At 37.8% G+C, this 27,891-nt stretch overlaps 3 protein-coding genes across 3 annotated transcripts; 1 reads left to right on the plus strand and 2 right to left on the minus strand.

Moving 5' to 3' along the window:
- LOC120422367 (probable RNA methyltransferase CG1239) lies at positions 1-1,164 on the minus strand. The gene is made up of 2 exons (XM_039585776.2): positions 933-1,164; positions 1-869 (listed from the first exon to the last, which is right to left on the minus strand). The coding sequence occupies exons 1-2, from the start codon at positions 1,023-1,025 to the stop codon at positions 90-92; spliced, it is 873 nt and encodes a 290-aa protein (XP_039441710.1). The 5' UTR covers positions 1,026-1,164; the 3' UTR covers positions 1-89.
- A 1,851-nt stretch (positions 1,165-3,015) lies between these two features.
- LOC120422370 (tetratricopeptide repeat protein 37) lies at positions 3,016-7,188 on the minus strand. Its single transcript, XM_039585779.2, has 5 exons — positions 6,992-7,188; positions 5,211-6,932; positions 3,745-5,156; positions 3,517-3,691; positions 3,016-3,462 (listed from the first exon to the last, which is right to left on the minus strand). Exons 1-5 carry the CDS (start codon positions 7,079-7,081, stop codon positions 3,109-3,111), a joined length of 3,753 nt encoding a protein of 1,250 aa, XP_039441713.1. The 5' UTR covers positions 7,082-7,188; the 3' UTR covers positions 3,016-3,108.
- A 6,527-nt stretch (positions 7,189-13,715) lies between these two features.
- Positions 13,716-27,891, plus strand: LOC120422377 (zinc finger protein 845-like). The gene is made up of 3 exons (XM_039585785.1): positions 13,716-13,963; positions 26,679-27,594; positions 27,662-27,891. Exons 1-3 carry the CDS (start codon positions 13,829-13,831, stop codon positions 27,889-27,891), a joined length of 1,281 nt encoding a protein of 426 aa, XP_039441719.1. The 5' UTR covers positions 13,716-13,828.

Consider the following 27,891-nt stretch of genomic DNA (forward strand, 5'->3'; position numbering starts at 1 on the left):
TTTGACTGTGCTCTCCTTGAGAAAATTCCTGCATTTTTATTGGGTAAATTTCAATTGAAAAATTCAAATAACTAACTTAAATCTAATCATCACTTTTGAAAAACGTAAATCGGCCTCCGAAAGCCCTTGCTTCCCGCACCACCCGACGGAATCTTCAACTCCATAACCTCCCGAAAGCCAACCTCATCGCCCAGCAAGTACTCCCGGAACGCGTCCGGTCGGAACTGGATCGCCCGAAAGTTCGCCAAGATCTCCGGCGACAGCTTCTTCCGATGCTTGTAACTATCCCAGGGTTGCGGTTCCAACACAAATCGACCACCCGGGTGCAGCTGCCGGTACGCTCGCCGAAACGCTAATTTAACGCCGGCATCGCCAAAGTTCAGCTGGATCCACTTGGTCACGGACAGACAGAATATCACGTCATACTGCGGTTTTTCGCACTCCAGCAGTTCTTCGTCCGCGTAAACGTAGTTTATATGCCGAAACTGAACATTTTGAAGCGCTTCCGAGTCGCAAGCCTTTTGCCTCACCGCCAGGTTATTCCGCGCGGCTCCGATCAAATTCCGATCGATGTCGATTCCGACCACGCTCGCCGGCCGGCAATGTTCCGCGATGAGCAGCGTCAACGATCCGTTGTTGCAGCCAATGTCCAACATGCGCTTGCCCTCGATGAACGCGCGCTGTTCCATGAAAACCGGCAGCCGGACGTCCTCCTTGGGCGCCTCGCGGTTGTTCCGGTAGCCGTAGTAGCGGTCGTAGTTCCCGTACAAAAATAGCTTCTTCTTTCGTTTGACGGTTTGGCCCGTGAGTGGTCCAGCTAGCCGTTTCAGGTCACGGGTCACTTCCGGTTTCTGTGGTTCGGGGCATTTCTGGAACCGATCGTTAAAAATGAGCGATTGATATTATTCATTACAACCGATTTGACAACTTACCACGGTTTCCGAGGTGCCGTTTTGGGGGACATTCTCCCTGGAACCGGCCTCGTCCTGTTGCTCTCCGCAATCTGGTTGATTTGTTTGATCCATGTGGAAATGGTCACTCTGGAAGATCTTTCTTAACTAAAATCACTATCAACATCGACTGCAGAAAACGTTTGGAATGACTCTGCTTGCAAAAATCGCGAAGCCGCGCGGTTCGAAATCAAAACAAAGGGGCAAGGTGTTCGAGTTAGAGAGGTGATGAGTGCAATTTCACACGCTTACACAATATGACCCACATTTTGGTTTATGCACAAGTTGTATCAGAAGAGACGCACCCAAAATTGGGTAAGGTTGTAATGGGGGCAAATAAAGATTATCGAGAAATTAAATGTGTGCGTGCAACATGGAGTTAAACTTTTCAAAGTGCCATGGTAATCTTCACAGCAACTTCACAGAAAGTTTAACTCCATGTTGCACACACTCTCACATTTAATTTCTCGACTAACATTTCTGGAGTTTTTCTGAAAAGGTCCAATAAACCAAATTTTCAGTTTTTGCTTTTTTGGTGTTTTTTAATACCCCTGACCGTGCCCCTGACTCAAGGTGATTTCAGAAACATCCAAAAAGCAAAAACTGGAAATTTGGTTTATTGGACCTTTAAAAAAACTCCATTATTGAAAAGTAAATTAAGAATAATGTCGTAGGGGAAATATACCCTTTCCAATCAAACACCTATCTTCGTCATATGGAGAGTTTGATGCTTGATTAAAGCTCCAAAAATACTATTTAGGCTATAAACTTACCAGCAACAGCACCGCCTCGAGTAAGCACGCAAATTTATGCCACTTACTGGCCAAAAAGATCAAATTTAATGCACTTTTGATCATAATTTCTATTTTGCGAAACCATTTCTCACCATTTTGTTGGCGCACACACACAGTGACACACGCGAGAAACCCTCAAACGCTTCATGAATATCGCCAAAGTCAACTTTTCCCTTTCGCTTACTTTTTCACGGCGCTTTCGATACAAAACTACCCCCAACTTTCGGCAACATGTTCTTTTGCACATTAGTTGGTCACTCACTTGAAATATAGGCCCGAAACATGTAAATAATTAGCAAGCGCCATCAAAAAAAACAAACGCGCCAAGTCTTTTGACGTTTAATTTTTGACGACCCATTGCAATCGAAGGCTGAAGAAAACCGAACCACCAACCAACACCACCGCAGCGCCTGTTGGAGTGAGCTAGTGATGCCAGGAAACTTTCTCTATAAATGCTACTTTTCGTGAGTGTTTGCTTAAAATTTTATCAATTTTGGCAGCACTAAGCTGCCGTTCTACGCATAATTGTCCCATGTCAGTTTTGGACGATTTTGACTTTATTACATTTTTAAGTTTAGTTTGATGTGTACTTTAAGAAAAAAAAACATAAAATCTGGTACTTTGTTCGGAAACTCATTGAAAACAACACCAAGTCTGTTTGTCCCATCGTTAAACTTCTACGCATAATTGTCCCACCAAGTATTTTCTTACACGGAATCATTAGTTTTACTAACCATTATGTCTTGTTTATCTGTTGTATAGCAATAGAATTACAATTAAGGGTGATAAACTGCTAACTGGGGCGATTAGGGACACATAGGGCGAATAGGAACCACGGGACAATTATGCGTAGAAACACAGAAATCGGTAGAACAATTTCAATCGCGTTTTTCTCAGTTGCACTTTTTTGAACATGGGACAATTATGCGTAGAACGGCAGTAAGCAGACCAAAAGCGCTGGAAGAAAAGAGAACTAAGGTGAAAATAGGAAAATAGGCGTGGCTCAATGCATTCTCGAATGATTAGAATACGTTTGGGAAATATGTTTTAAAAATGCTTGTAAAAGGAATAGAATTACTTTTAGTAAAAGTGAAAATAAACAGAAATGTTCACAAAAAGTTGCTTTACTCGTTGGTGTACTTGGTTTTAGTAAATTTTAAGGAACACTCCAGATTATCCAGCATCATTCAAACACGACCGCTTGTTAGGCTTAAAATGGTTTTTCCCCTAGTTTGTGAATGGTCTAGTGTATATTAAAATAAACAATTAGGTAAAACAAAATTTAAGTTATGAATATCACATACTCACTTTCCAATTTATTCCACCAAACTCAACAATCAAATCACATTCCCCGCCGACATTCCTCACTTTTTGGCCTGCAACACCCGAATCAACGAGCTCCACGCCTCCCGGCACGTGGGATCCACGTGGACCGCCTTCTGAGCCAGAACGCGCCTCCGCCGCTCGTCGACCGGCCGAACCGCTTCGCTGGCCACCGCCAGCCATTTGGCCGCATCCTCGGCCCGCGTACTGCCCTGCCGGTCGTGCAAATCCAGCACCAGCGCACTCTGCGCAATCCCACTGGCCACGATCAGGTTCTGCTTGGGGGTGCGATGGTTTTTCAGCAGCGAGATGGCTAAGACTTGACGCAGCTTGGCCCGGGCGGGCCACTTGTGCACCTGGGACACGAGGTAGGCCAGCGATTGGGACTTTTGTTTCTGGGAAGGGGGAATGAGTTATAAAATTGTTTGAGTTGATAAAGTTTAACGTACATTTGCCCAGTAAAACTGCGACACCAGGTAGACCACGTGGTGGCCGTGCTTGGGATCGTCCTCGTACTTGCGCAGCTCCTTGATGACTAGCTCGGTGAGGACGGCGTCTTTGTGCAGAAGGCCAAGGGCGCACGCCGAAAAGAGAGCCTCGATGGGCGGTTCGGGTAGGGTGATGCTGAAATGAAATGGGTTTAATTTGTTGTTGTTACAAAGTTGTGACGATCTTACCATTGAAACAGAATCGTTTTGGCGTCGGCTTCGCCCTGGAATGCGTACACCATGGCGGACATCGCGATCAGCACGTAGGCCTTCTCCAGGTCCGATGTGGCCAGCCAGTTTAGTGCGCCTTCGTACTCGGCGTACGATTCCTGATACTGGCCGGCCTTGAAGTACGCCAACGCCTTTCCGACCGTGGCCTGGTAGGTGGCTTCGCTGACCTGCTGGAAGCACTCCACGGCTTCAGAGTACAGTTTCCGCTTCAGCAGACACTGGCCCAGATCGCACAAGATGTGATCCTTTTGCTGACCGTTGGCTTTGGCCGCCGCTTTTCGGTAAGCTTCGCACGCCGTGGCCCACAGTCCCAGCCGGCTGCTGATGTTCCCAAGGAAGCTGAGCGCCTCGACGGAAGCTTCATCGTGCTTGTCGATGCAATGCCACTGAATTGAGTCGTGCGACAACGGCAGCGCGTGCATGTTTTCAATCGCAAACTGATTTCGTTTGTTTTTGCTGTAATCTTCCTCACTGAGAACCGAGCAGACCCAGTGCGCATAACTTAGCGCCGATTCCGGATGATAACCCAGCTGTGTACAATGTCGAAACAGATCCATCGCCTCTTCGCCATGACCCATCTGTTCAGCAATGCTGGCTTGCCCAATCCAAGCGTTGATGCAGGTCGTGTCCGTCTGTTGGGCCCGTCCGAAGGCCTTGTTGGCCAGTCCGATCGATCCCTGCAGCAAATACATCACACCCAAGTTGGACCAACCCACGGCCGCAGTTTTCTTATCAACCGAAATCGCCTCAATAAAACAGTGCTGAGCCAAGGCCAAATTATTAATCTCCTTGTTGGCACAGATGACCCCAAGCAGGTTCCAATTCTGCCACCTGCTCGGTTCCAACTTGATCGCTTGCTTCGCTGCCTCAACCGCCGAACTCAACTTCTTCACACTCTCTTCCCGAACCGTTCCGAACCTCGTCGCCCGCCGATAGTGATTCAACGCCAGCTCGTACCACAGCAAACTGTCGTCCCCGTTGATCTTGATCGCCCGGCTGTAGCACCGACTGGCCAACTCGAACAGCTTCTCCCCCTCCAACAACGCATTCTTCCGGTGAGCCACCCCCGCCAGCCCACCCTCGATCAACAGGTGCGACCGTGGCCGTGGGAATTCCGCCACCGTGTCCAGCACGTTCGCCAGCAGCTTCCACAGGCAGACAAAGTTGGGCTTCAGCTTGATCGCTCGTGTTACGTAATCGACGGCACTTTGGGCGTGATCGCGGGCTTTGCCGACCAGGCGCTGACCCAGCCGGTAGTAGCACAGACCGGCGTACGACTCGGCGATGCCCTTGACCGCGGGAAAGTACTTTTCGTTGGTGGAGAGTAGCTCCTCAAAGAGCGCCACGGCGTCACGGTGTTGGCGAAGGATCTAGCGGAAATTAAAATTAAATATTGGCAATCTAGAAGACTTCATGAAACTCACATTCTTAATATTCGCCAGCTGCAGCTTCGGGTACGGATTTTCCGGCTTCAGTTCGGCCGTCTTCTCAAACACCTTTGCGGCGGACGAGTACGAACCCCGGCCCATGTACGCGTCGGCCAAGCCCTCCCAGGCGGTGATGTTGGCCACGTCGTACCGGATCACCGTCCGGAAGGCGGCAATTGCTTCGTCGTGCTTTTGCTGGCCCAGATGGTGCAGCCCGAGTTGGAGATGGGCCCACGCGGAACCGCTTCCGGTGGCACCGAGCGCAACCGAGCTTTGCAGCAGCTTCGAGTTGGCGTCCCATTCGCCGAGGGTGCGATACAGCGAGCTGAGCAGAATGATCGCTTCCTTCTGGGCCGGATTGAGACTGATGCACTTTTCCAGACATTTGCGCGCTCGGGCCGTGTCCGCGTTGTGGAGGTAGAGCTTGCCGAGCCAGTGGAAACATTTGGCGTTGTTTGGGTCGAGTTTGGTTGCCCTCAGCGCGGCCATGAAGCTCTGCTCCACGTTTTGGGTCTCGTAGTACAATTTGGCTAGTTCTAGCAGACAGTCGCAGCTGTTTTCGTGCTTTTGTAGGATTTCTAACGCTTCTTGCGGCTTACCATCGGATTTCAATCGCAACGCGCTCAGGTAATCCAAACGATCTTGGGAAACGTTCAAAGTTTTTAGCTTATTCATGAAGCCATCAAAATCTCCAAGATTTCCCAGAAGCAAATTCATTTTTGCACAATAAAATAAAAATCTCTCGTCGTCACAATCCTTCTGCAAATCAACGCAGTATTTGGAAGCTTCCTGCAGCTTTTCCACGCTGCCATCCTCCACCAAAGCAACAAACAAATTCGAATTCACAATTTTAAGCTGACGATAGATATTCTCCGCTAGCCCAAACGCCTTCTCCCGGAAGTACACCTCGGCCAGCACCTTCAAACAAATGGACCAATTTGGTTGAACTGAGTCCGCCTTGCGTAGCAACTCCTTTGCCCTGGTCATTTCCCCACTGCGGTAGTTCAAGATTCCACTGGCGACCAGCGCCAGCGCGGAATCCGACTTTATCTCAATCGCTGCGTCGATGTACTGTTGAAGCGGTTTCGTTAGCAGCTTCTCCATGCTACAATCATCAATCAGCTCTTCGGCGTACACTTTGCAGATCCACTCCAGCGGGTAGTTGTCGTTCCGGAACCGGTCGTGCATCGCGCAAGCCTTCCGCACGAGCTTTTCATGCAGTTTCAGCTTGTACAACAGTTTCAAATATCGCTTAAATTTATCATGCAAAAACGGATCCTCCGGATTGTCCACCTCAAACTCCAGCGTTCGCTCGACCAACGTCTCATGCTTTCCCTCCAGCGCTGGATCAGCCAGCAGCACCTTCGACAGACACTGGAACGCCGAACGAACGCGATCCGGCTCCCCCTCCTTCGACGTCTCCCGCTCGAAAATACCCAACACCTTTTCGACCTGCTCTCCCCTGCTGGCCACCCCCAGCAGCTTCCCATGCATATCGCCATACTTGTCCGGCGTCAACGCGAGCAACTTTTCGCAAACCTCCGGCAGATCCCGGTCATCGGCACAGGTGGCCAACCCCTGCAACGCCACCGTTTGGTCAGAGTTTGCCTCGAGGGCACGCTTAAGGTAGGAGGCCGCTTCCTTCTTATCCGTCTCCTGGTACGAAGCGCCCATCAGCAGAAGGGCCATGTAGTTTTCCTTGTCCTCGCGGAGGATTTTCTGCGAAAGGATCAAAAATGTAACGTTACTCCTATAGAGGAGAAAAGAAAACAACTTACATTGCACAATTTGATGGCATCGGAAAACTTTTTGTTCTTGACTGCTTCGCGAGCCTCCTTCAGGGCCGCTTTTAGTTCCTTCGAGGACATATTTTATCACTTTTGCGGATTAAAATTGGAGAAAAGTTCCTGTTCGGCCAACACAACACGGGAAAACACTGGAATCAGCCGGCTGCCCGAAACGTCAAAAAGGAAATGTTTACATTTAGGGGTGGGAGCAGAAATTCCGTGGAAAAAATGTAAACTAACAAGTTAACCAAAGATTACACGGATTTTGGGTAAATATATGCTGAATTTACAATAAAATTATTTTCAGTGTGCCAAGAAACTGATATTACTTCAGCAGGGAAACGTTAGCAGGGAAAATTTTAGTTCTCGTACTGGCCACCAGATGGCGTCATTGAAATCCAATTTCCCTGTTCACTTCACATCGTCAGCAGGGAAAAAATTGTGAAGACAGCAGGGAAAGTGAAATTTCCCTGCTAACGTAAATAGGATTTTTAAACTATAATTTTTATCGTAAATGCAATCTTTTCAACAATATATTTGCTTTGATTTATTTAAGAGGCAGTATTTGTAGATTCTGCTCGGTTTGTTCTAGAGGTCGTATCGAGTTGCTCCGATTTGGATGAAACTTTCAGCGTTTGTTTGTCTATGCATGAGATGAACTCATGCCAAATATGAGCCCTCTACGACAAAGGGAAGTGGGGTAAAACGGGCATTGAAGTTTAAGGTCCAAAACACATGAAAATTCTTAAAATTGCTCGCATTTCCGTAAAACTTCATCAATTCCAACTCTCTTAGATGCATTCGAAAGGTCTTTTGAAGCCCTTCAAAATGTGCTATAGACATCCAGGATTGGTTTGACTTTTTCTCATAGCTTTTGCAAATTACTGTTAAAAATTGATTTTTTTAAAACCTTAATAACTTTTGGCAACAGCCTCCAACACCCATACTCCCATAGGTCAAAAGTTAGGGAATTTCATGGACTATAAGCCTACGGTATTAACTTTTTGGCCAATCGCAGTTTTTCTCATAGTTTTTCGATTTTTCTAGAACAAACATTTTACAACGTTAGTTTTTGCTCTGTAGGCCTCCATAGCGGCACTTTTTGGTCTCAATTTTGACATATTCGGAATCCTCAGAAAATTTTACATTAGATTGAGGTGTTGGAATTTTGAATTTGATTGGAAAAAATGCCATTTAGAATTGATTAAAATATTATTTAGAATTTTGTCGGATTAGGGGTAAACAAGTTTTCGCCTACTTGATACAGCATTTGACGTATTGATCATATATATATATATATCATATATCATCTTTTTTCAAAAATGTTTTATTTAATTATTTTTTAAATCAAAATTACAATTCCAATACTTCTAACTTACGTGAAATTGACCGAGGATTCCGAATATGACAAAATTGAGACCAAAAAGTGCCGTCTTCTTGGCCTACAGGGCAAAAACTAACGTTGTAAAATGTTTGTTCTAGAAAAATCGAAGAACTATGAGAAAAACTGCGATTGGCCAAAAAGTTAATACCGTAGGCTTATAGTCCATGAAATTCCCTAACTTTTGACCTATGGGATTATGGGTGTTGGAGGCTGTTGCCAAAAGTTATTAAGGTTTTAAAAAAATCAATTTTTAACAGTAATTTGCAAAAGCTATGAGAAAAAGTCTAGCCGATCCTGGATGTCTATAGCACATTTTGAAGGGCTTCAAAAGACCTTTCGAATGCATCTAAGAGAGTTGGAATTGATGAAGTTTTACGGAAATGCGAGCAATTTTAAGAATTTTCATGTGTTTTGGACCTTAAACTTCAATGCCCGTTTTACCCCACTTCCCTTTGTCGTAGAGGGCTCATATTTGGCATGAGTTCATCTCATGCATAGACAAACAAACGCTGAAAGTTTCATCCAAATCGGAGCACCTCGATACGACCTGTTTCACATCGGTGAAAAACTCGCTCTTAAATAAGTTTTTTTACGTATTTCAATGCCTTCGAATTTGAACAAATATTTTCCCTGCTAACGTATCAGTTACTGAGCCAGAAGAAAATTCATAGTCATGGGTCTCGTGGCGCAGGGGTAGCGGCTTCGGCTGCCGATCCCGATGATGCTATGAGACGCGGGTTCGATTCCCGCCTTATCCACTGAGCTTCTATCGGATGGTGAAGTAAAACGTCGGTCCCGGTTTCTCCTGTCTCGTCAGAGGCGCTGGAGCAGAAATCCCACGTTAGAGGAAGGCCATGCCCCGGGGGGCGTAGTGCCAATAGTTTCATTTTTTTTTTCGGATCACAAAAATCGGCGTTTTCAAACCAAAATAATAATTTAAGTATTTTAACATGCATTCAAACTTTTATACAAAGGTACTCAAATATGTTGGTGTAAAATATTTTCAAATCATTCCTGTTCTTCAAGTGTTCAGCAGTGAATTCTATCGTTGGGGCGTGGCTTATTATTGTAATGAGCATTTTCCTTGCTAACTTCACAGTTTTTTGTCACAGTTACCAAGCTTTTTGTTTTTTTTTTTTTTTTTTTTTTTTTTTATACAAGCTAAGGTCTATGTAGAACTATTTAAAAAATAAATTAGTAGTTTGTATTTAATTTTACACTAGCTTCTTCTGACATTTAAGTTTATTTCTGGCTCAGTAACTTTTACGTTATTTATGATGAAAAACATACATCCGATAATAAAGCTTCTCCTCCATTAGCTAAATCAGGCCTGACCAACCCTTTTTGCTCAATTTTTACATTTTTGATCGTCTAATTAACAATTGCCAACATTTTCATGATTTGTTTGATGGAATCGATTCTCATGTGGCCAGCAAACATAACTTTGATAAAAGTTTGAAAAAATATACATACTAGTAATTTTTATCTTCAATCACCGGCTCGCGGGCCAGTTAAAAAAAACTGAGATTAAATTGCATTGAAATATACAAAAAATACTGATTTGATCAAATCAGCTGGAAATTGTTCAAATAATTACCGCTAACGTAAGCAGCGAAAATATGAAAAAAAAATCGTTTCGTAAATAGTAGGCAAATTATTAGAGATTTGGAGTTCCTTTAATAATTTCTTTACTATTAATCGCTTGACATTAGAATGTATTTTAGAGCAATTTTACAAAAACCATGGAACATTAAGGCAAAAACTCCTAGCGACATAAATTTGAATTATTTGAAAATTTATTATTTTTTTCTAAAGTTAAATTCGTGTCTCATAATTGATTCTTTCAACTGAAGTCACGGACGAAATCACCCTGCTTACGCGTTCCAGAATTGATTGATTTTTTTTTCAAACTGAAGTCTCAAACAAATCAAAAATGTTTTCCCTGCTAACGTAACAGTTTACTGGGCCAAGTGTTACTTCAGCAGGGAAAGCGTAGGCCACGCCCCCACAACGTTGTTAGCAGTGAAAAAAAGTGAAGTCAGCAGGGAAAAAATCTGCCTATTTTTTTTATTATGTTTTCAAAACATATTGGGGCATGATATATTTTTGTGGCTTTCATGTTTTTTTCAATTAGATATATTGCTTACAAAATAATATTTTCTTGAAAATTCAAAAACAGAAAAAAAAAAATTCCTTCAAGAGTATCAAGGCGATATTTACAATGCGGATTCAGTGGCAATGTCATTACTTAACTAATGAAAAAATGATTCATGCTAATGTTAAACTACTACCGTAATCTGGGGTGAATCGGGACTACAGTCTGAATAGGGACAGCAGTTTTTAGAGCACTTAAAGCTTTTAAATTTGGAAATGGATGTACACATTTTGTTGGCCTGACTCTGTTATAACCGAATCCAACCAGAAAAATCAAAATATTGTGCTCCAACATTCGCCCCATGTGTCCCGATTGACCCCAGTTTACGGTATTGGTCGATTGCCCTAAGGTGTCCATATAAGTTCAGGAAAAAATATCAAATGCAATTGCACTCTCAAACTACCGCATATGAGGTGAAAGCTTTGCCACCATACATGGCCCTGTAAAAAAAACATAAATCTGCGGTCTTCACAGCTATTTGCCCTGCTGAAGACGTTGTGGGTCGTTTGCGGGACGTGGCCTACGTTTTCCTTGCTGAAGTAACACTTAACTCAGTAAACTGTTACGTAAGCAGGGAAAACATTTTTGATTTGTCTGGGACTTCACTTAAAAAATTGATTCTGAAACATCTGTCTGAAAAAAAATATAAATTTCGAAAAAATAGAAATGTAATTGTTTTAAAATAAAATTCTAATACCAAGCGCTTAATGATAAAGAAATATTTGCAAGGAAATCCAAATCTTCAAGAGTTATCCAACCAGAAAAGATGTGATATTGTTATTTCAAACAAAATATTTATTTGAGTTTACATTACAATCGTACTTTTATGAAAAGATAGTAAAATGTGCTAGTGTTAAATTAAATAGATTATTTATTCATTTATTTTTTAAATAGTTCTACATGACTTTAGCCTGTATAAAAAAAACAAAAAGCTTGGTTACTGTGAAGTTAGCAAGAAAAATGCTCATCATAATAATAAGCCACGCCCCAATGATAAAATTCACTGCTGAACACTTGAAGAACAGGAATGATTTGAAAATATTTTACACCAACATATTTGAGTACCATTGTATAAAAGTTTGAATGTAAATTTACACTTAACGTAAAGACATTGTCATGATTTTTCGTTCAAAGATATAAATTCGATGCCAACATTTCAAAAAGCATCATGTACAAACCATGCGTTTTGAGAAAAACGCATTTGATTGTTGAGCATCCATTTTCAATTACCATTTTTATATAAAAGCAAAATAAGATGTTCTAATGATAACAAACGATGAAAAACGTTGCTTTTGTTGATACTTGATCATCCATATTCAATCTTGTATTCAATAAAACATTATTTCCGTAATTTTATTTGAGAAAAACAAACATAACTTCTTTTGAAAGCACCAACGTCGATATCACCCTGCTGTCACTGAGGGGGGCGCTTTGTTATGATTCGTTTTTCTTCGCCGAATGTACATGGCGCTTTTTTCATGTTGCTTTTTTTTCGTCACGAGGTTTATGTAGCCTTTTGTTTGACAGGTTGACAGGGCTATATAAACAGGGACTGCTGATGGCAGAGATTTTGTTTATGTTACTTTATTTAAAATCATGATTAAACAGACTTTACTGAAGTAACTTTTGCTCATTTTTGGTGGAGAGGTAGCTTATTAGAAGTACTTTCAGAATATACAATAACCCAGAAAGTGTCAAAATGTACATGATGCCTTTTCAAATGTTACCGTCGAATTTTGCGTCGCTTTCAATATTTTGACAAAATTCCTTCAACAAGTTGTTTAGAATAGTGCCCTACACATGCTGATTCTTTTGGTAACGATTATGCCATTCCTTGTAAAGTTATGGAAATCGTCATTAATCAATGATTGCGAACTTGGACGTCAATGATTGTTCCACAAAATTATATAAATTTTGAAACACATTTGATTCAGAGCAAAAATTCCTTCAGTGGCTTCAAAAAGGCAACAACCGGCACTTGCTGATTCATTTTGGTGCAGATATTCTAATCTAATCTAATCTAATCAGACCCTAGCGCAGCCAATCTTTCGAAGGGATCCTGGAGAGTGCCTTAGGTTAGATGACGCCTAGCACTCTTCTTGTCATTTATTAACACTTGTAGTGCGCCATTGCATTGAAAATGCATTGAAACATCACAAGCGTTAAAGCGGCCAGGCCTACTGCGTAAAGCCGTATCGCAGAGATGATCCGTAATTGGGTTGAGTTTGAGCACTGAGTGTTCGAACAGCAACACAATTCTGAATCGACAGGGGAGGAAGAAGCGTGGGGACACACCACCATACGCTCCGAGATTTGGTTGTATTCGTTGGGAGCACCATGCTAAGAAGGTTTGGTACTCCGGGACCCTCTGGGATGGGACATTGTATTTCCACGAATGCCCTGGACACTATTTGCCGTGGTTATAGCGCCACAACTCGCTCTCTGTAACAGTATTCCTAATTCCAGTCCACGCTCACCAAGTCGTCATGGCCTAGTGGTTAGCATTTTTGCTTACCAATCCAAAGGACGGAGGATCGAACCCCGCCTCGAGCGACTTTGATTTTTCGTTCATATTCATCATTTCAAATTTAGGTGTTCTTAACATTCTCGTTGGGAGCAGATGGGCATCGAACCCAGAACCATTCGCTTACAAAGCGAACACCGTAACCAGTCAGCCACGGCCGCTCCCCATGATTCATTTTGGTGCAGATATTCGTTGAAATACAATTTATACAGAATATTTTATAGTAATGATCAATTTACTTCGAAAATGATCAACGGCTTCACCATAAATTATTATTTTGGTTTGAAAACGCCAATTTTTGTGATCCATGACTATGAATTTTCTTCTGGCTCAGTAACTGATACGTTAGCAGGGAAAATATTTGTTCAAATTCGAAGGCATTGAAATACGTAAAAAAAATTTATTTAAATAAATCAAAGCAAATATATTGTTGAAAAGATTGCATTTACGATAAAAATTATAGTTTAAAAAATCCTATTTACGTTAGCAGGGAAATTTCACTTTCCCTGCTGTCTTCACAATTTTTTTCCCTGCTGACGATGTGAAGTGAGCAGGGAAATTGGATTTCAATGACGCCATCTGGTGGCCAATACGAGAACTAAAATTTCCCCTGCTAACGTTTCCCTGCTCAAGTAACATCAGTCCAAGAACTGTCATTCGTCTCGAAGTTAAAGTCAAACATAAACAAACAGTGTCCGTTGGACGCTTTTTATAATTTTTAACAAGTTTTGTGTGAAAAGTTTGTGTAATTTGTGTTGCCTCACAATGGAATCGTTGAACTTGTTAAGTTGCCGCATGTGTCTCGTGGTGCCGAACGAGGATGCGCTCACATTTTCGGTGTTCGACACCTTCAAGGGGGAACTGCTGAACGAACTCGTTGAGATGCTGTTTTCAATCAAGGTACCGTTCAGTGGTGTTGATTTGACATCGACGTAAATGTCTATTATTAGAAAACCCGAGATGAAACCTAGAGATGAAATACACTCAAACCCCCATGGTTTGACACCACCTGTTGTCAAACGAACGGGGTCACTTTTTAGTTTGACACCCCTTTTACAAGGAGTTCACAAAATCAACCAAACGTTTGTTTTGATAGTGTGCGTGAGCGCCGTGTAAAAAGTGACAGTTCGTCACTTTTTAGTTTGACTTTGACCAACCAGCGGGTTACAAACTAAAAAAGTGTCAAACGAAAAAGTGACCAACCAACGGGGGTTGAGTGTACAGAACGGATTCGTCAATTCAAATTTTGCTACTTCGAATATCCGCTAATTCGAATGCTCGTAATTCGAACGTATGTATTCGAATTAAAAAGCACTCAACCAGTTGTCAAACTGATGTTGACGTTTTAACATCATTGTTCCGAACACGTGGATTCAAGCTTTTGACAGCTGCCAGTCGTTCCAATTATCGAATTGGATTCGCTTGTTCGAATGCAGTTCCATTCAAATTAGCGAATCCGCTCTGTAGAGCCTTAAGGGTTTCTTGCAAAAGAAAAAAAAAGTAGGCAATTCAGAAAAATTGGGACTTGACGACTTGGCGATCTTTTGAGCGAGAACGAGCCGGGACTTCGACTTCGATGTTCAGTACATGATTCTGTACAAAAACAAAAATTAAATGAGAAAATTAGGGTAAAAATATGATTTAAACCACTAAAATGGCTATATTTCTGAATATTTTTTTTCGTAAAAGCTTCAAATTTTAGGCACAATCAGATTATGGCGAAAGTTTTCGAATTACTTTTGTTGGAAAATTGAGTTACAGATAAATCTCTTTTCACGCGGAGGCGTTACACTTTTTGTTTCGTAGATTTCTCCTAAAACAATATTTTTGCAAGCTTCAAAAAGCGTTTTGTAGATCTGAACAAAACCTTAAAATTGCTTTAAAACATTGCAAAAATTTGCGTCGTGTCAGAGAAATCGATCAATTAGAAAAAAAAAAATGAATTTTGAAGTGTTTTCTTTAAAATAGTCAAAAAATTACATCTAAAGAGCAATTCCAGCCCAAAACAGGAATTTTTAGGTACTTTTTTCTCGACCCTCTCCGATTTCAATGAAACTTTGTAGATATGTTATTCTAGGCATATATAAGCCATTTTTGTGTATATGGAGTCAGTTACACTCGATAATGACATTTGAGAAGGGCGTAAGTGTTTTAAATATTTTTGTATTTCGTTATTTAAATATTGCTGCATCTCGAAGCCGTAGCATCGTATCAAAAAAAGGTCAAAGACAAACTTGTAGGAAATTTGACGGGCTTTCCTGAGAAAATATTTTGAAAGAAAAAAACACTCCACTTTTATGAGATTTTTTGATTTTTAAGTTTAAAAGTCAAATTTGAAGGTGAGCCCAAGATTTTTTTTCGTTCAAAATTTTTGTGAAAATAGCCTAAGATGTTACAAAAAGACTCACGAAAAATGCAGGATGGAGCAACTCACCTAAAAAAATACAAAAATCATTTACTGAAACTGTTTTTTTGAAAAATGCTCTAAACGTCAAAATTTTCAAAAATCGAATACGGGAATCGATTCTCCAGACAATTTAACATAAAAGTGTCCATATTGATCATTGTCCTAAGTCCAATCCTTGTGAAGTTACAGCGGGTTTAAAAATAAAAATGTGGAAAAAATGGGTTTTTGATGGTTTTTGGCAATTTCTATGCAGGCCAAGGATTGATACCTAAGAGCATGCAATGGCACTGACCTTGTTGCGTGCTCTTCGGTTGACGTCCACGTAAGGAACATCCTGGAAGGAGCGTAACTAACTACATCCGTAGTTCTGTTAGATCATCCGAATTATCTTGATCAGAACAGTATAGCTCTGGTTCCTTGCGAGTGTCCTATTTTCTTACCTCCACGTTGGCTTGGTTTTCATGATGACCTAGCTGGTGGCCTGTGTAAACGGATCGTAAACCTTTGACCACCGCGGGTCAGAGTCGAGACGGCTAAAAGAAAGGGCCGCGACAATGTGGGAAAGGGAAGTTATTTGTGATTGTAGACGGTATTGTTTTGATTCGCAGTATGTTGAGTCAACTGCTGTGGATGTACCTTGTTACAGGGATGCCATATCTACGGATTTCTCCGTAGATCTACGGATTTCGGCCATTTCTACGGATCTACGGATTGATCTCCAAAATCTACGGATTTTCATACCGGCTGATAATTGTATGAAGGACGTGAAATTATATTTTTGCGTGATAAAAATGTTTTATGAAAACGTTTTGAACAATCTGTTTTACAAGAAGTTTTGAGGATCGTTAAATTGAAAAGTCGTCTAGGGGAAATGAGGCGATGGCTTAAATCCAGTGCAGCTTATAGATAAGTCACGTCAAGTCGATGATTGAAAAATAATTATGTTGGTGTAAATAAAAAATTAGTAAATAATTTAAAACAAAATCGTAACATAAGTTAAACTTGAGTTAAAAGGCAAATTTGGATTGAAATTAGAACATGTGGTGTGTATTGTGCCCAAGAAACAAAAAAAATATCCCAAAACATCCTGTTTCTTTTCGGAATCAACTCCTAGCGCTTTGCGATGTTCTACAAAGTTATTCTCCGGATCAAAACCTTTAACAACAATTGAGAGTAGGAATATTGTATAGGGTTTTGAGTAACTTTCTCTAAGAAGAGGTTACAAGTGCAAATTGTTTTTCCCGTGTTCATGAGGTCATTTTTAGTAACTTTTGCTCTACGAAAAATGTTACTTTTCTTCAGGGATGCACCTTGGGTCCAAGGAACCCTTGGCGAAGCATCAATTTGGCGCCCTCCTTAATATTTCCCCACTGTAATGAATTGATTTTAAATTCAAATGTTTGCCAATTGCTTTAAAGAATTCTGATTTAAAAATTGCAATTGGATTATTAAACAGGTTGATAAAAAATCCCTAACCCAGTTTGCTTGTTGCAGTATTTTTAAATCGATGATTTAATTTCTAGTTTCTATTTTCTACTTTAAATTGACATGAAATTTAAAAATAGAATTTAAAAAAAATCTAACATTGAATCTGATTTTTTTTTATTAATTTTAGTATTAATTTTTTTTCAGTTTTTTTTTATTTTTTATTCGTGAAATCAAAGATTTTAAACAAAACTAAGGAAAAATATTTTTCAAACCATCTATAAAACATATTTTTGATTATAAATATTATTATTTCAATATTTCTAAATTACTAAAACCAAATTTGCCCAGAGCATTAATATGGTAAATGAGCAATTCTTTGAGATTTCGGTCATTCGAATTTGTTGTGTTTTTTAATCCGGCTGAAACTTTTTAGGTGCCTTTGGTATGCCCAAAGAAACCATTTTGCATAATTAGTTTGTCCATATAATTTTCCATACCAAGTTTGGCAGCTGTCCATACAAAAATGATTTATGAAAATTCGAAAATCTGTATCTTTGGAAGGAATTTTTTGAACGATTTGGTGTCTTCGGCAAAGTTGTAGGTATGGACAACACTGAAGAAATATGGTAGTCGGTAAAAAAAAATTTAGTGATTTTCTATATCACTTTTTTTCATTAAAACATGACTTGCAAAAAACACTATTTTTATTTTTTTTTTAATTTTCTGATATGTTTTAGGGGACATCAAATGCTAACTCTTCAGAAATTTCCAGAAAAGGCAAAAAATCTTTGAGTGAGTTATACATTTTTGAATCAATTCTTTTTTTTTTCAAAAAATCGAAATATTGGTCACAAAAATTTGTCAACTTAATTTTTCGATATAAAATCAAATTTGCAATCAAAAAAAACTTAAGTGACATTTTGATAGAGTGCACCGTTTTCAAATTATAGCAATTTTCAGGTTACTTTTTTTAAAATAGTAGCAGTTATTCATTTTTTTTAAATTAGTGCCCATGTTTGCCCACTCTTGAAAAAAATATTTTTGAAAAGCTGAAAAAATTCTCTATATTTTGCATATCCCCTAAAACATATCAGAAAAAAAATAAAAATAGTGTTTTTTTGCAAATCAAGTTTTAGTGTCAAAAAGTGAAATAACAAATCACTTATTTTTTTACCGTTTGTCATATTTTTTGAGTGTAGGCCTTATACATACAACTAGAGAGCCTGGAGCTTATTAGAGAACGGACATCTCAAAGCAAAAGTACCAATCGAAGCACGAGAACTATCAAACGGAGGTACCAATCGAGCAAAATCCTTTGTCTTATGCTCGATTGGTACCTCCGTTTGACAGTTCTCGTGCTTCGATTGGTACTTTTGGTTTGAGATGTCCGTTCTCTAATAAGCTCCAGGCTCTCTACATACAACTTTGCCGAAGACACCAAATCGTTCCTTCCAAAGATACAGATTTTCGAATTTTCATAAATCAGTTTTGTATGGACCAAATACAAATATGGAACATTATATGGACAAACTAGTGATGCAAGATGGCTTCTTAAAGCATACCAAAGGCACCTAAAAAGTTTCAGCTGCATTGAAAATATAAAAATTCAAATTAAAGAAAAAATACCGATTACGTAGAGAATTGCTCAAATGTGTTAATTTTGGCAAAATAACGCTGTAATATCCCAAAACCTGAAATCCATGTAAAAATTAAAAAAAAAATATAGACAATTTGTAACTTCTCTCCATACCAGCACGTCCCTGATTTTTTTTTGTACAAAAAGGATAAAAGCAAAATTCATATAAATGTTTCAAAAAATGTTTTGGAAAAATGTTAAAATTTTATCATGTAATTGTTTTTTTTTTAATTTATGACATTAATATAATATTTCATGAACGGTCTACACAAACAATTTTCGAAAACCGCCGTAGGCCAGATAGAATGCCTTCGCTGCCGGATGTTAGGTAGCCCTGGCTTAGGATTTGCGGAAAATTTCAAATTCAATTTTTTTTTTTCAAATAAGTGGCTGTATCGCAAGAACAAAAAGACAAAATCTGTACTTAAATAAAAACTAAAAAAAATTAAATGGACACTTATGAAGCAAAAAAATTCTTTGTAAAAGCTTTATCAAAACTTCTAAAAACTGCTTTTCGATTGCAAGTTCGATTCTACTTTCAAAAATGCAGTTTAAAATGTTTCGCGTAAAAATTGTATAAGTCACGGCCAAACATACGTTTTTTTAAATTAAATACAAATTTTGGGAATTTAAAAAGTTAATTATAAAAATGTGTTTTTTTTTGTTAGAGTTAAAAATCATATCTAGCATGTCTGCGATCGATTAAAAAATATTTTGATTTTTAGTAAATTTCCGTTGTACATTACTACAAAAAGGTTTTTTTTCTGCGAAAAAAAATAATCGTCAGTTCTTAGATATTTTTAAAACTAATGATTGCAAATAAGTGGGAAGGTACAAAATGCATTTAAAAACACTATTTCAAAAAAATATTTGCGACGGCCTTAAAAATATGAAAATCTTAGCCGATAGTTCATTCACAAGATAAAATTTTTCGACTATTTACAAACCACTTGAAAACGTTGCAAATGTCATTTAAGTAATATAACATATAATATGAAGGTTTATCAAATTATATAACAATGATGAGAATAAGACTGTGGACATATTTTTTTATGTAATACACATAAATTCAATATTAATGTTGCCTTTTCTTCTAAATAGGGTACCTAACAAATTATGGTAAACCATTTTTTATAATAAAAAATCAGAGTTGTCTTGAAAATAGGAGTGCAATTTTAAAACTTGATTTAATGGCGAAATATATGTTGTGATTCCACCTTTGGAATCCTGAAATATATCCGGTTGTTAGGAACCATTTTTCCAAAGCATATCATATCCAGAAAATAGAATAAATTTTTTCGTCGAAAAACACGAACGTAAAACAGCAACCTAAACGTTAAACCGTTAGCCCAATGTCTTATGGCAAATTTATTTACTTTCAGAATCTGTAAAAATATTGAGGATGTTTTCTTTGAAACTTCCGAGTTACAGCAAAAAACTGAAAAAAGAAACGTCATTCTGTCACCGCACAATGTATTATAACCATCATAACGGACATATGCACATAAAATCATGTAAAAACATATTTTCAAAAAATCATTGATATTTTGTAGTTTATGTACAGTAGCACAACTGTGGAAATATAGTTTCGTAAAATTAGGCATGAAATTTGAAATTAATTTTTTGTTGATCTTGATAAAACCTTAATTCAATTTTAGTAAAAAAAAATATTTAAAAAGAAAACTTTTGGTTTTGGAAATTCTATAACCCCTAGCTAGAATAAAAATATTTTGGGTTCCCAAGACACCAACCACCTGAATTTTTTTTTAACAAGTCTACGGATTCGACTTCCACCAGACCTGGCATCCCTGACCTTGTAGTAAACACCACTTATCGCAAGCACAATCGTTTATCGAATGGCGTTCCATCGAGAAAGTTTCCTTTTTTTCTTCTCACTCTGCTTGTTTGACATTTATGCCCTTCAGGATTCAGTTTGAGTCCCTTCAGGAACACGTGAGTTTCGACTCTAACATTTCAAATGGCCAAATATAATTTGTGGCACTAAGTTTACATTGAATAATTCATTAGCATTCGCATTCGCATGGAGATGGTGATCTTAGCAAGTTGCATACTGGATTTCATCATGCTAATGCGATGATTGTCCAGTACAGGTCGCATAGAAATTGATTAATGGGAATAAAAACCAATTCTACCATTGAATAATTCAATCGATAAAGTAATTTTGCATTATATTGACTATCCTCGTCTTATTCTCTACATTCTCCCCCACCTCTACTCTATTCTGTTTCTTTTCATGGTTTCTTTAGTAACTGATACTCCATCTGAAGTGGCAAAAGTTTACATGTTGTTTGAAAATTCCATACACTTTCTTCCATTATAAAGCATAGTGACGTTTCTCTCCCTCACAGTAGCCATCAAAGCGGCTGCTGTGTTTTTTTACTCATAATAAAAGTGTCCCATTTTTTTCGTGTACGTTTACACTATCTACATATACATGGATTCTGATCCTGTTCCTAAATTTTAATACACGAGCTACAATTTATTTTACTCATTTTTTTTGCAAATCAATGATTTCTCTAACTTTTACTGTCCTGTTGTCGTCCAAGGAAACCAAACCAATGCGTTTATAAAGTGTTTAGCTATCTAAGCTACCGTACATTCTGTTTTATCTAAATTTTCAGTTTTCCTCTCTTCTTTTTTTATTCTCCTATTTTCTTTGTCGTTTCACATTCTAAACTATATTTTCAAATTCGTTCCAATCATTGAGACAATCACTTTCGATTCAAATTTCTTTTAAAAAAAAACTTATTTAATTCATTAAAAACTAACTTAGTACCACCTAAATCATTTCTTATTTTTCCTCAAGAAGTTCAGTTCAATGATCGAAAATAGTTTGCAAACTACCGATCCTTTGTTTTTTTTTCTTTGTGTCATTTCAAATTGCCCTGCACTTTTCTTTCCATAGGAAAATTATCATTTTTTTTTCATGAGATCAAGAATCATTCATATTTTTTTTAATTTCCTTTTTTTTTGCTCATTCATTTATTTTTATAAAAAACTCAGTCTATGGATCTTTTTTAAAGCTGCTCCTATTTTCTTGAAAAAGAAGATCATTTTCATTTTTATTTTTTTACTTGAGCATTCAGAAATGTTGAGAATCAAACCAAAACATTTCTCTTTTCGTTCGTTTAAAATACATTTACAATTCCATTCCAAATTGTATTTTCCTATTTTCTTGAAAAAGAAAATCACTTTCACTTAAGTTTTGTCTCGAAACACAGACTGATGGCCGATTCAAAACTAACATACTCACATTTACACTTTAAACCTCGCTTTTAACTCATAGAAAATCGATCCAAATTAGTTTATACTTTACTTTGCTTTAAAATTAATATGTACATAAACTTCACAACATTTCAAATTATGTTGTTCCTTTTTGCTAAAAAATATCTTCATGATATAATTTTCTACACAACCTCCGTCTGTTGATCTTATTATATCTTATCTTTTACATGCATAATTTATGCTGTTCGTTTTTTTTTTTTAATCTCTTCGGTAGTATTTTCTCCAGATACTTCATTTTGCGTTGTTATTCATCTTCTGTCGCTTACATTTTGTATTCCAACTTTCAGAGGCTTTATCAATCCAAATTATTATGCTTTCTTGAGAAGTACATTATTTATTTTATTTCCACCAGAAATTTAGTTCTAGCAAGCAATAAAAGGCTCGTTAATCTCCAAGCTTCCCTTTTTTCATTTGTCACTTGAACATTTTGTTTTTTACTTGGGTATTCAGAAATTTTGAGGATCATACTAAAACATTTCTCTTTTCTTTCCTTGATAAAATCAGTTTTTAAAGCAAAAGAAAAAAAAATGTTCAGAAACATCCAAAATCATTAAAATGAAATTTTAGTTTCTCTGCTCTAGAAAAAAAAACTTTTTCTCAAATTTTCTTCAGGAACCCGGTATAATAATCATTTCAAATATACTGCAATCAACCTTTTTTCATAAATTCAGTTCAGATAATTCTAATACATACATTCTAAACTACTTCTTCCCCTTTTCTTAAAAAATCTCGTTGAGTCCAATAATCATTTAAAACAATATTCTCTTTAATTGCTTCCTTGACCTTAAGCAAAGTGTATACACTAACAGGCTACCGTTACAAATAAACAAACAAATTACAAATTACAAAATTTAATTGTTCCAATAACTAACTGAAACATTTTCCATTCCATTTTTTTTTTTTTTTTTTTGCACAATTATATATTTTTTTTTTGAACTTCTTTCATTTGTTCTTTCCTAAAAAAACAGTACACTGATAATATTTTTAACGTGTTAGTTTCCAATCTACCATTTCTTACAATTTCTGTCTACTGTCTATTTTTCCCGTACTGTACTTGAGAAAAAAAAAATCACTTCTTTTTATTCCACAAGAAATTCAATTTAGTAATCAAATGTTTAGTGTGGTTGATTTTATTTCTTTTTTTTTCACTTGTTGTTATTGATTTGTAACAAAATTCACTTTTGATCATAAATAAACCCCAGATTGGGCCCGTAAATTCAACGATTTAAAAAAAATATTACGACTTCCTTCGGTACTATTCTCCCTTTAGGTCAGTTTTTGCATTTTATTCATTAATTTCCTTTTACTGTTTTGCTAAACTGCTTTTTCTACTCGGTCCAATGATCATTTCAAAAGTACTGTATTAAACTTCTTTTATGAATTCAGTTCAGAAATTTGCAAAACCATATTCTAAACTACTTGTTCCTCTTGAAAAATCACCTTGTTATTTTTTTATTTCTGAGGTCCAAAGATCATTGAAAACAATAGTCTCTTTCATTTTCGCATAACTAACAGAAACATTTATAAATATTAGAAAAATATTTATAAATCCATTATTTCGTTTTATCTATTCAGAGATTTTTTTTTCGGTTGTTTTTTTTTAACCAAGATGTTAATTAAAAAAAACACTTGAACTCTACTCTGTCGTTTAATTTCTTTATTTCTTTTTTTTTATATGTTGCATTATTTGTTTTATATTTCATTCACTATATGTGACGCATCAACATTTCTCTCAATCTTTCTTTTCGGCGATTCAACTAAAATTTCTGTTTTCTCGTTTTCTCTCTTTTTATATTTGTTAAGAATTGTTTTACATTACAAATTCTTATCAGCTTTGTGGATTTTACTCTTTAACATTCAGCTACTGTTCTGCTTAGCTGCTTTTAATTTTGTTTTTTTTTGTAACATTTTTTTTGTGTTGCTTTTTTTTACACAACCAATTTGTGAAAAAAACACGAATAATTTTTTTTGACATTTGAGCTCTCCTCTTTCCTTTTATTTTCTCTTATTTGATCTCCATAATAACTGTATTTAATGTTTTCACCCTTTGTGACTACCAAACTCTCTTTCATTCTTTTTCGACAATTTCGTAAAAAAATCTTGTCTTCCTTTATTAATTTATTGTTCCCTTTCCTTTATTATAATATCTTTTTTTTTTTCAAATTCTTTTCGCCTTTTTGTATGAACTGTTTTGCTTAACTGTTTTTTTTTTTTGTTTAATCTTTTGCATCGGTTCTTTTTTTTTTTGTTTATTCTTTCTCTAAACCAAGACCCATTCGAAAACTGAACTATGTCCAACATAATATTGCTTTTTCAAGCCATTATTAGCGGAGATTGAGGGCATTCGCTCAATCACCAAATTCAAATGTTCAGAAAAAATGTGCCGAATCCATCTCCGTTCAATGAAATTTTTCGTAGGTATATAGTTCCTGTACCAGGTCAAAGATCATGGTGTGTAAATGCTAACATTCCATCATTTTTCATGGCCTGTTGTCAAACGGAATTAGTTTTGAACGAAAAAAAAAACATGCCAAAACTGCAGTAACCAACAAGTACACGCTTTGCACCGCCATCATCATCGTTAAATAGCTTCAAAACACTCCATCGTTATGCAAATTTGGATTAATTACGATTGAGGCACGAATCTACTTGCAATCGTAGCAATCCAAGCCTTCTCTTGGTAAGGATTCACTAATATCCTGGTCACGCGGTGCTTGAGATTTTTTTTCGTTTTGTTTTCTATTTCATGAAGCCAAAGACAGTCAATCGGATGCTACCCTATAATTTGCGACTTTTTTTTTATTATTAATCCTGACCGGTGTAATTTGGACTCGCATTTAACTTCAAATTCAACAATTCCAGATTCAATCCGTCGGGGCAGTCGCCAACCTACTTAACAGTTCCGAGTTTTGTTATATCACTTTGTTGTCCTGTTTGTTATCATTGGTGATTGGGGGCTTACGCCCAATCATCTTGTTGATTTAATATCCAATTCTTTAACTTGTTTAGTTAGTTGAGGCTTTCGTCAACTGATTCTTGGTATAGGTGAGGCTTTCGTCAACTTTTTTTTTTACATATTTAACTAGTTGAGGCTTTTGTCAACTGTTTCATTTTATAGTTGAGGCGTTCGTCAACTTTTTTTTTTTTTACATGATCTCATCGCTTTTTCTCAATTGTTTAACTTCTCTTCCCTGAATTCCTCACTAACTTACCCACCAACTGCGCCATGTAGTAAACACCACTTATCGCAAGCACAATCGTTTATCGAATGGCGTTCCATCGAGAAAGTTTCCTTTTTTTCTTCTCACTCTGCTTGTTTGACATTTATGCCCTTCAGGATTCAGTTTGAGTCCCTTCAGGAACACGTGAGTTTCGACTCTAACATTTCAAATGGCCAAATATAATTTGTGGCACTAAGTTTACATTGAATAATTCATTAGCATTCGCATTCGCATGGAGATGGTGATCTTAGCAAGTTGCATACTGGATTTCATCATGCTAATGCGATGATTGTCCAGTACAGGTCGCATAGAAATTGATTAATGGGAATAAAAACCAATTCTACCATTGAATAATTCAATCGATAAAGTAATTTTGCATTATATTGACTATCCTCGTCTTATTCTCTACATACCTGAAACATCGCACAACGGGGTTTCTCTTCTCATCTTTCTCAGCTAGGGACCATCCATAAACCACGTGGACACTTTTTTGGGAATCTCGAACCCCCCCCCCCCCCCCTTCGTGGACAATTGTCCAAATATAAAAAATCTTTTGTGCTTATATCTGTAAGCCCATACATTCAATTGAAATGTGGTCAAAGACAAACTTATGGGAAATTGGACGAGCTTTCCGGTAAAAATATTTTCGAGACTGAAAAATCAAGTCGGTCATACAGAAATTGCCAAAAACCATAAAAAAACCTATTTTTCAACACTTTTATTTTTAAAACCGCTGTAACTTCACAAGGATTGGACTTAGGACAATGGTCAATATGGAGACTTTTATGTAAAATTATCTGGAGAATCGATTCCCGTATTCAGTTTTTGAAAATTTTGACGTTTAGAGCACTTTTCATAAAAACAGTTTCAGTAAATGATTTTTGTATTTTTTTAGGTGAGTTGCTCCATCCTGCGTTTTTCGTGAGTCTTTTTGCAACATCTTAGGTATTTTCACAAAAAAATAGAACGAAAAAAAAACTTGAGCTTACCTTCAAATTTGACTTTTAAACATAAAAATGAAAAAAATTCATAAAAGTGGAGTGTTTTTTTCTTTCAGTGTATTTTTTCGGAAAGCCCGTCAAATTTCCTACAAGTTTGTCTTTGCCCACTTTTTGATACGATGCAACGGCTTCGAGATACAGCAATATTTAAATTACGAAATACAAAAATATTGAAAACACGTACGCCCTTCTCAAATGTCGTTATCGAGTGTTACTGGCTCCATATACACAAAAATGGCTTTTATAGGCCTAGGATAACATGTCTACAAAGTTTCATTGAAATCGGAGAGGGTCGAGAAAAAAGTACCTTAAAAAAATCCTGTTTTGGGCTAGAATTGCTCTTCTGCTAAAATTGAAAAAAAAAATTGCTGACAGTTTATTATTTTGAGGAAATACTCTGCGAACTCTTTTCTACATTCTGATTTAATTGATCAAGTCTGTCAATGCCAAAGTTTTATCTAGCAAGAAGACTTTTTCTACAAAATCTCATGGGTGTTTAGCAATTTTTTGGTAAAATTTTCCAAATAAACATTTCTAATGTATTGTCTTTCATATATTTCTTTTGCAAGAAAAACAAAAGGACTGATGTGGGACTGATTTTGTCAAATGTTTCCAGTTTTCCAGAAACGATCACCTGTTGAATATTTGTGTGGAGTGTGTCAATCGTATCAACACCGTTCAGAAAATTTCCAAGCAATTTAAAGACAATGATGACCGACTGCGACTACTTTTGCTCAGTTTGCATGAAGAAACAACCGATGAAATTGACGCCGTTGACAATGGACAAGCTTCAGACAATGATGAAGAAATACTGGAAGAAAAGGTTATCAAAAGTGAGGTAGATCTCTCTAGCTCAAACTTTGATGAAGCTCAGCTCGCTGAAATAAATGAAGATTTGCAACAGCAAGTGGATATCATAAATAGCTCAGGCAATCAGGAAGTTAATGAGGAGGACCACTTTGACGAAGGATCAGACAACATCGATGATTTCATTGTTAGCACTTTAGTGCAACCGAGAGTGCGCAAGAAAGCCCACCCAAACCAAACGCCGCAACTTCCCAAGCACAAATGCTACTTTTGCATGCAAATCTTTGACAGCGAGCTTGCCCTCACCAACCATTTTACGGAACACTTTGCCCAAGTTCCACTCACCTGCCACAAGTGCGCCGGCATCGTAATCAAATCGGTCCGACAGGCCAGCAAACATTTGGCGCTGCACGACGAGGAAGAGCGACCGCACAAGTGCCGCGTGTGCGAGTTGCGATTCTTCACGCGCGAGAACAGCCTCACACACGAGCGCAAAATCCACCGCATGAAGGTGAAAATTCAGCAAAACATTGACGGCTATGCCGAGAGGCGCAAGTTGAGGACTTATCAGTGCAGCCAATGTGGCCTGCTCGCCAGCAACAGCGACGCACTGCGCAAGCACGAGCTGACCCATGCCGAAGTGCAACCGGTGCACACGTGCGAAATTTGCGGGAAGCAATTTGCCGCCCGCAAGAATCTGACGCGGCACATGTTGATTCATACGGGTTAGCTACTTTGTTTAAATTTTAATTAAAAAAAAAAGTTGATCTAAGCCTTCTTCCAAAATTACAGGTGAACTGCCGTACAAGTGTGACATGTGCACGAGAGCCTATCGGCAGGCTGGTGATCTGAAGGATCACATTAGGGGCCAGCACACCAAAGAGACACCGTACGCGTGCAGTAACTGTGATTGTCGGTTTCGGAACGTTTCCATGCTGCACGTGCATCGGAAGAAGTTTCATTCGATCACAAGTGGAAGGAGCAGCAATAGCAGAGAGCTTGATAATGAATTGTCGGAGTGA

The sequence above is a fragment of the Culex pipiens genome, chromosome 3, assembly GCF_016801865.2.
Source record: "Culex pipiens pallens isolate TS chromosome 3, TS_CPP_V2, whole genome shotgun sequence".
In the NCBI taxonomy this organism is placed as follows: Eukaryota; Metazoa; Arthropoda; class Insecta; order Diptera; family Culicidae; genus Culex; species Culex pipiens.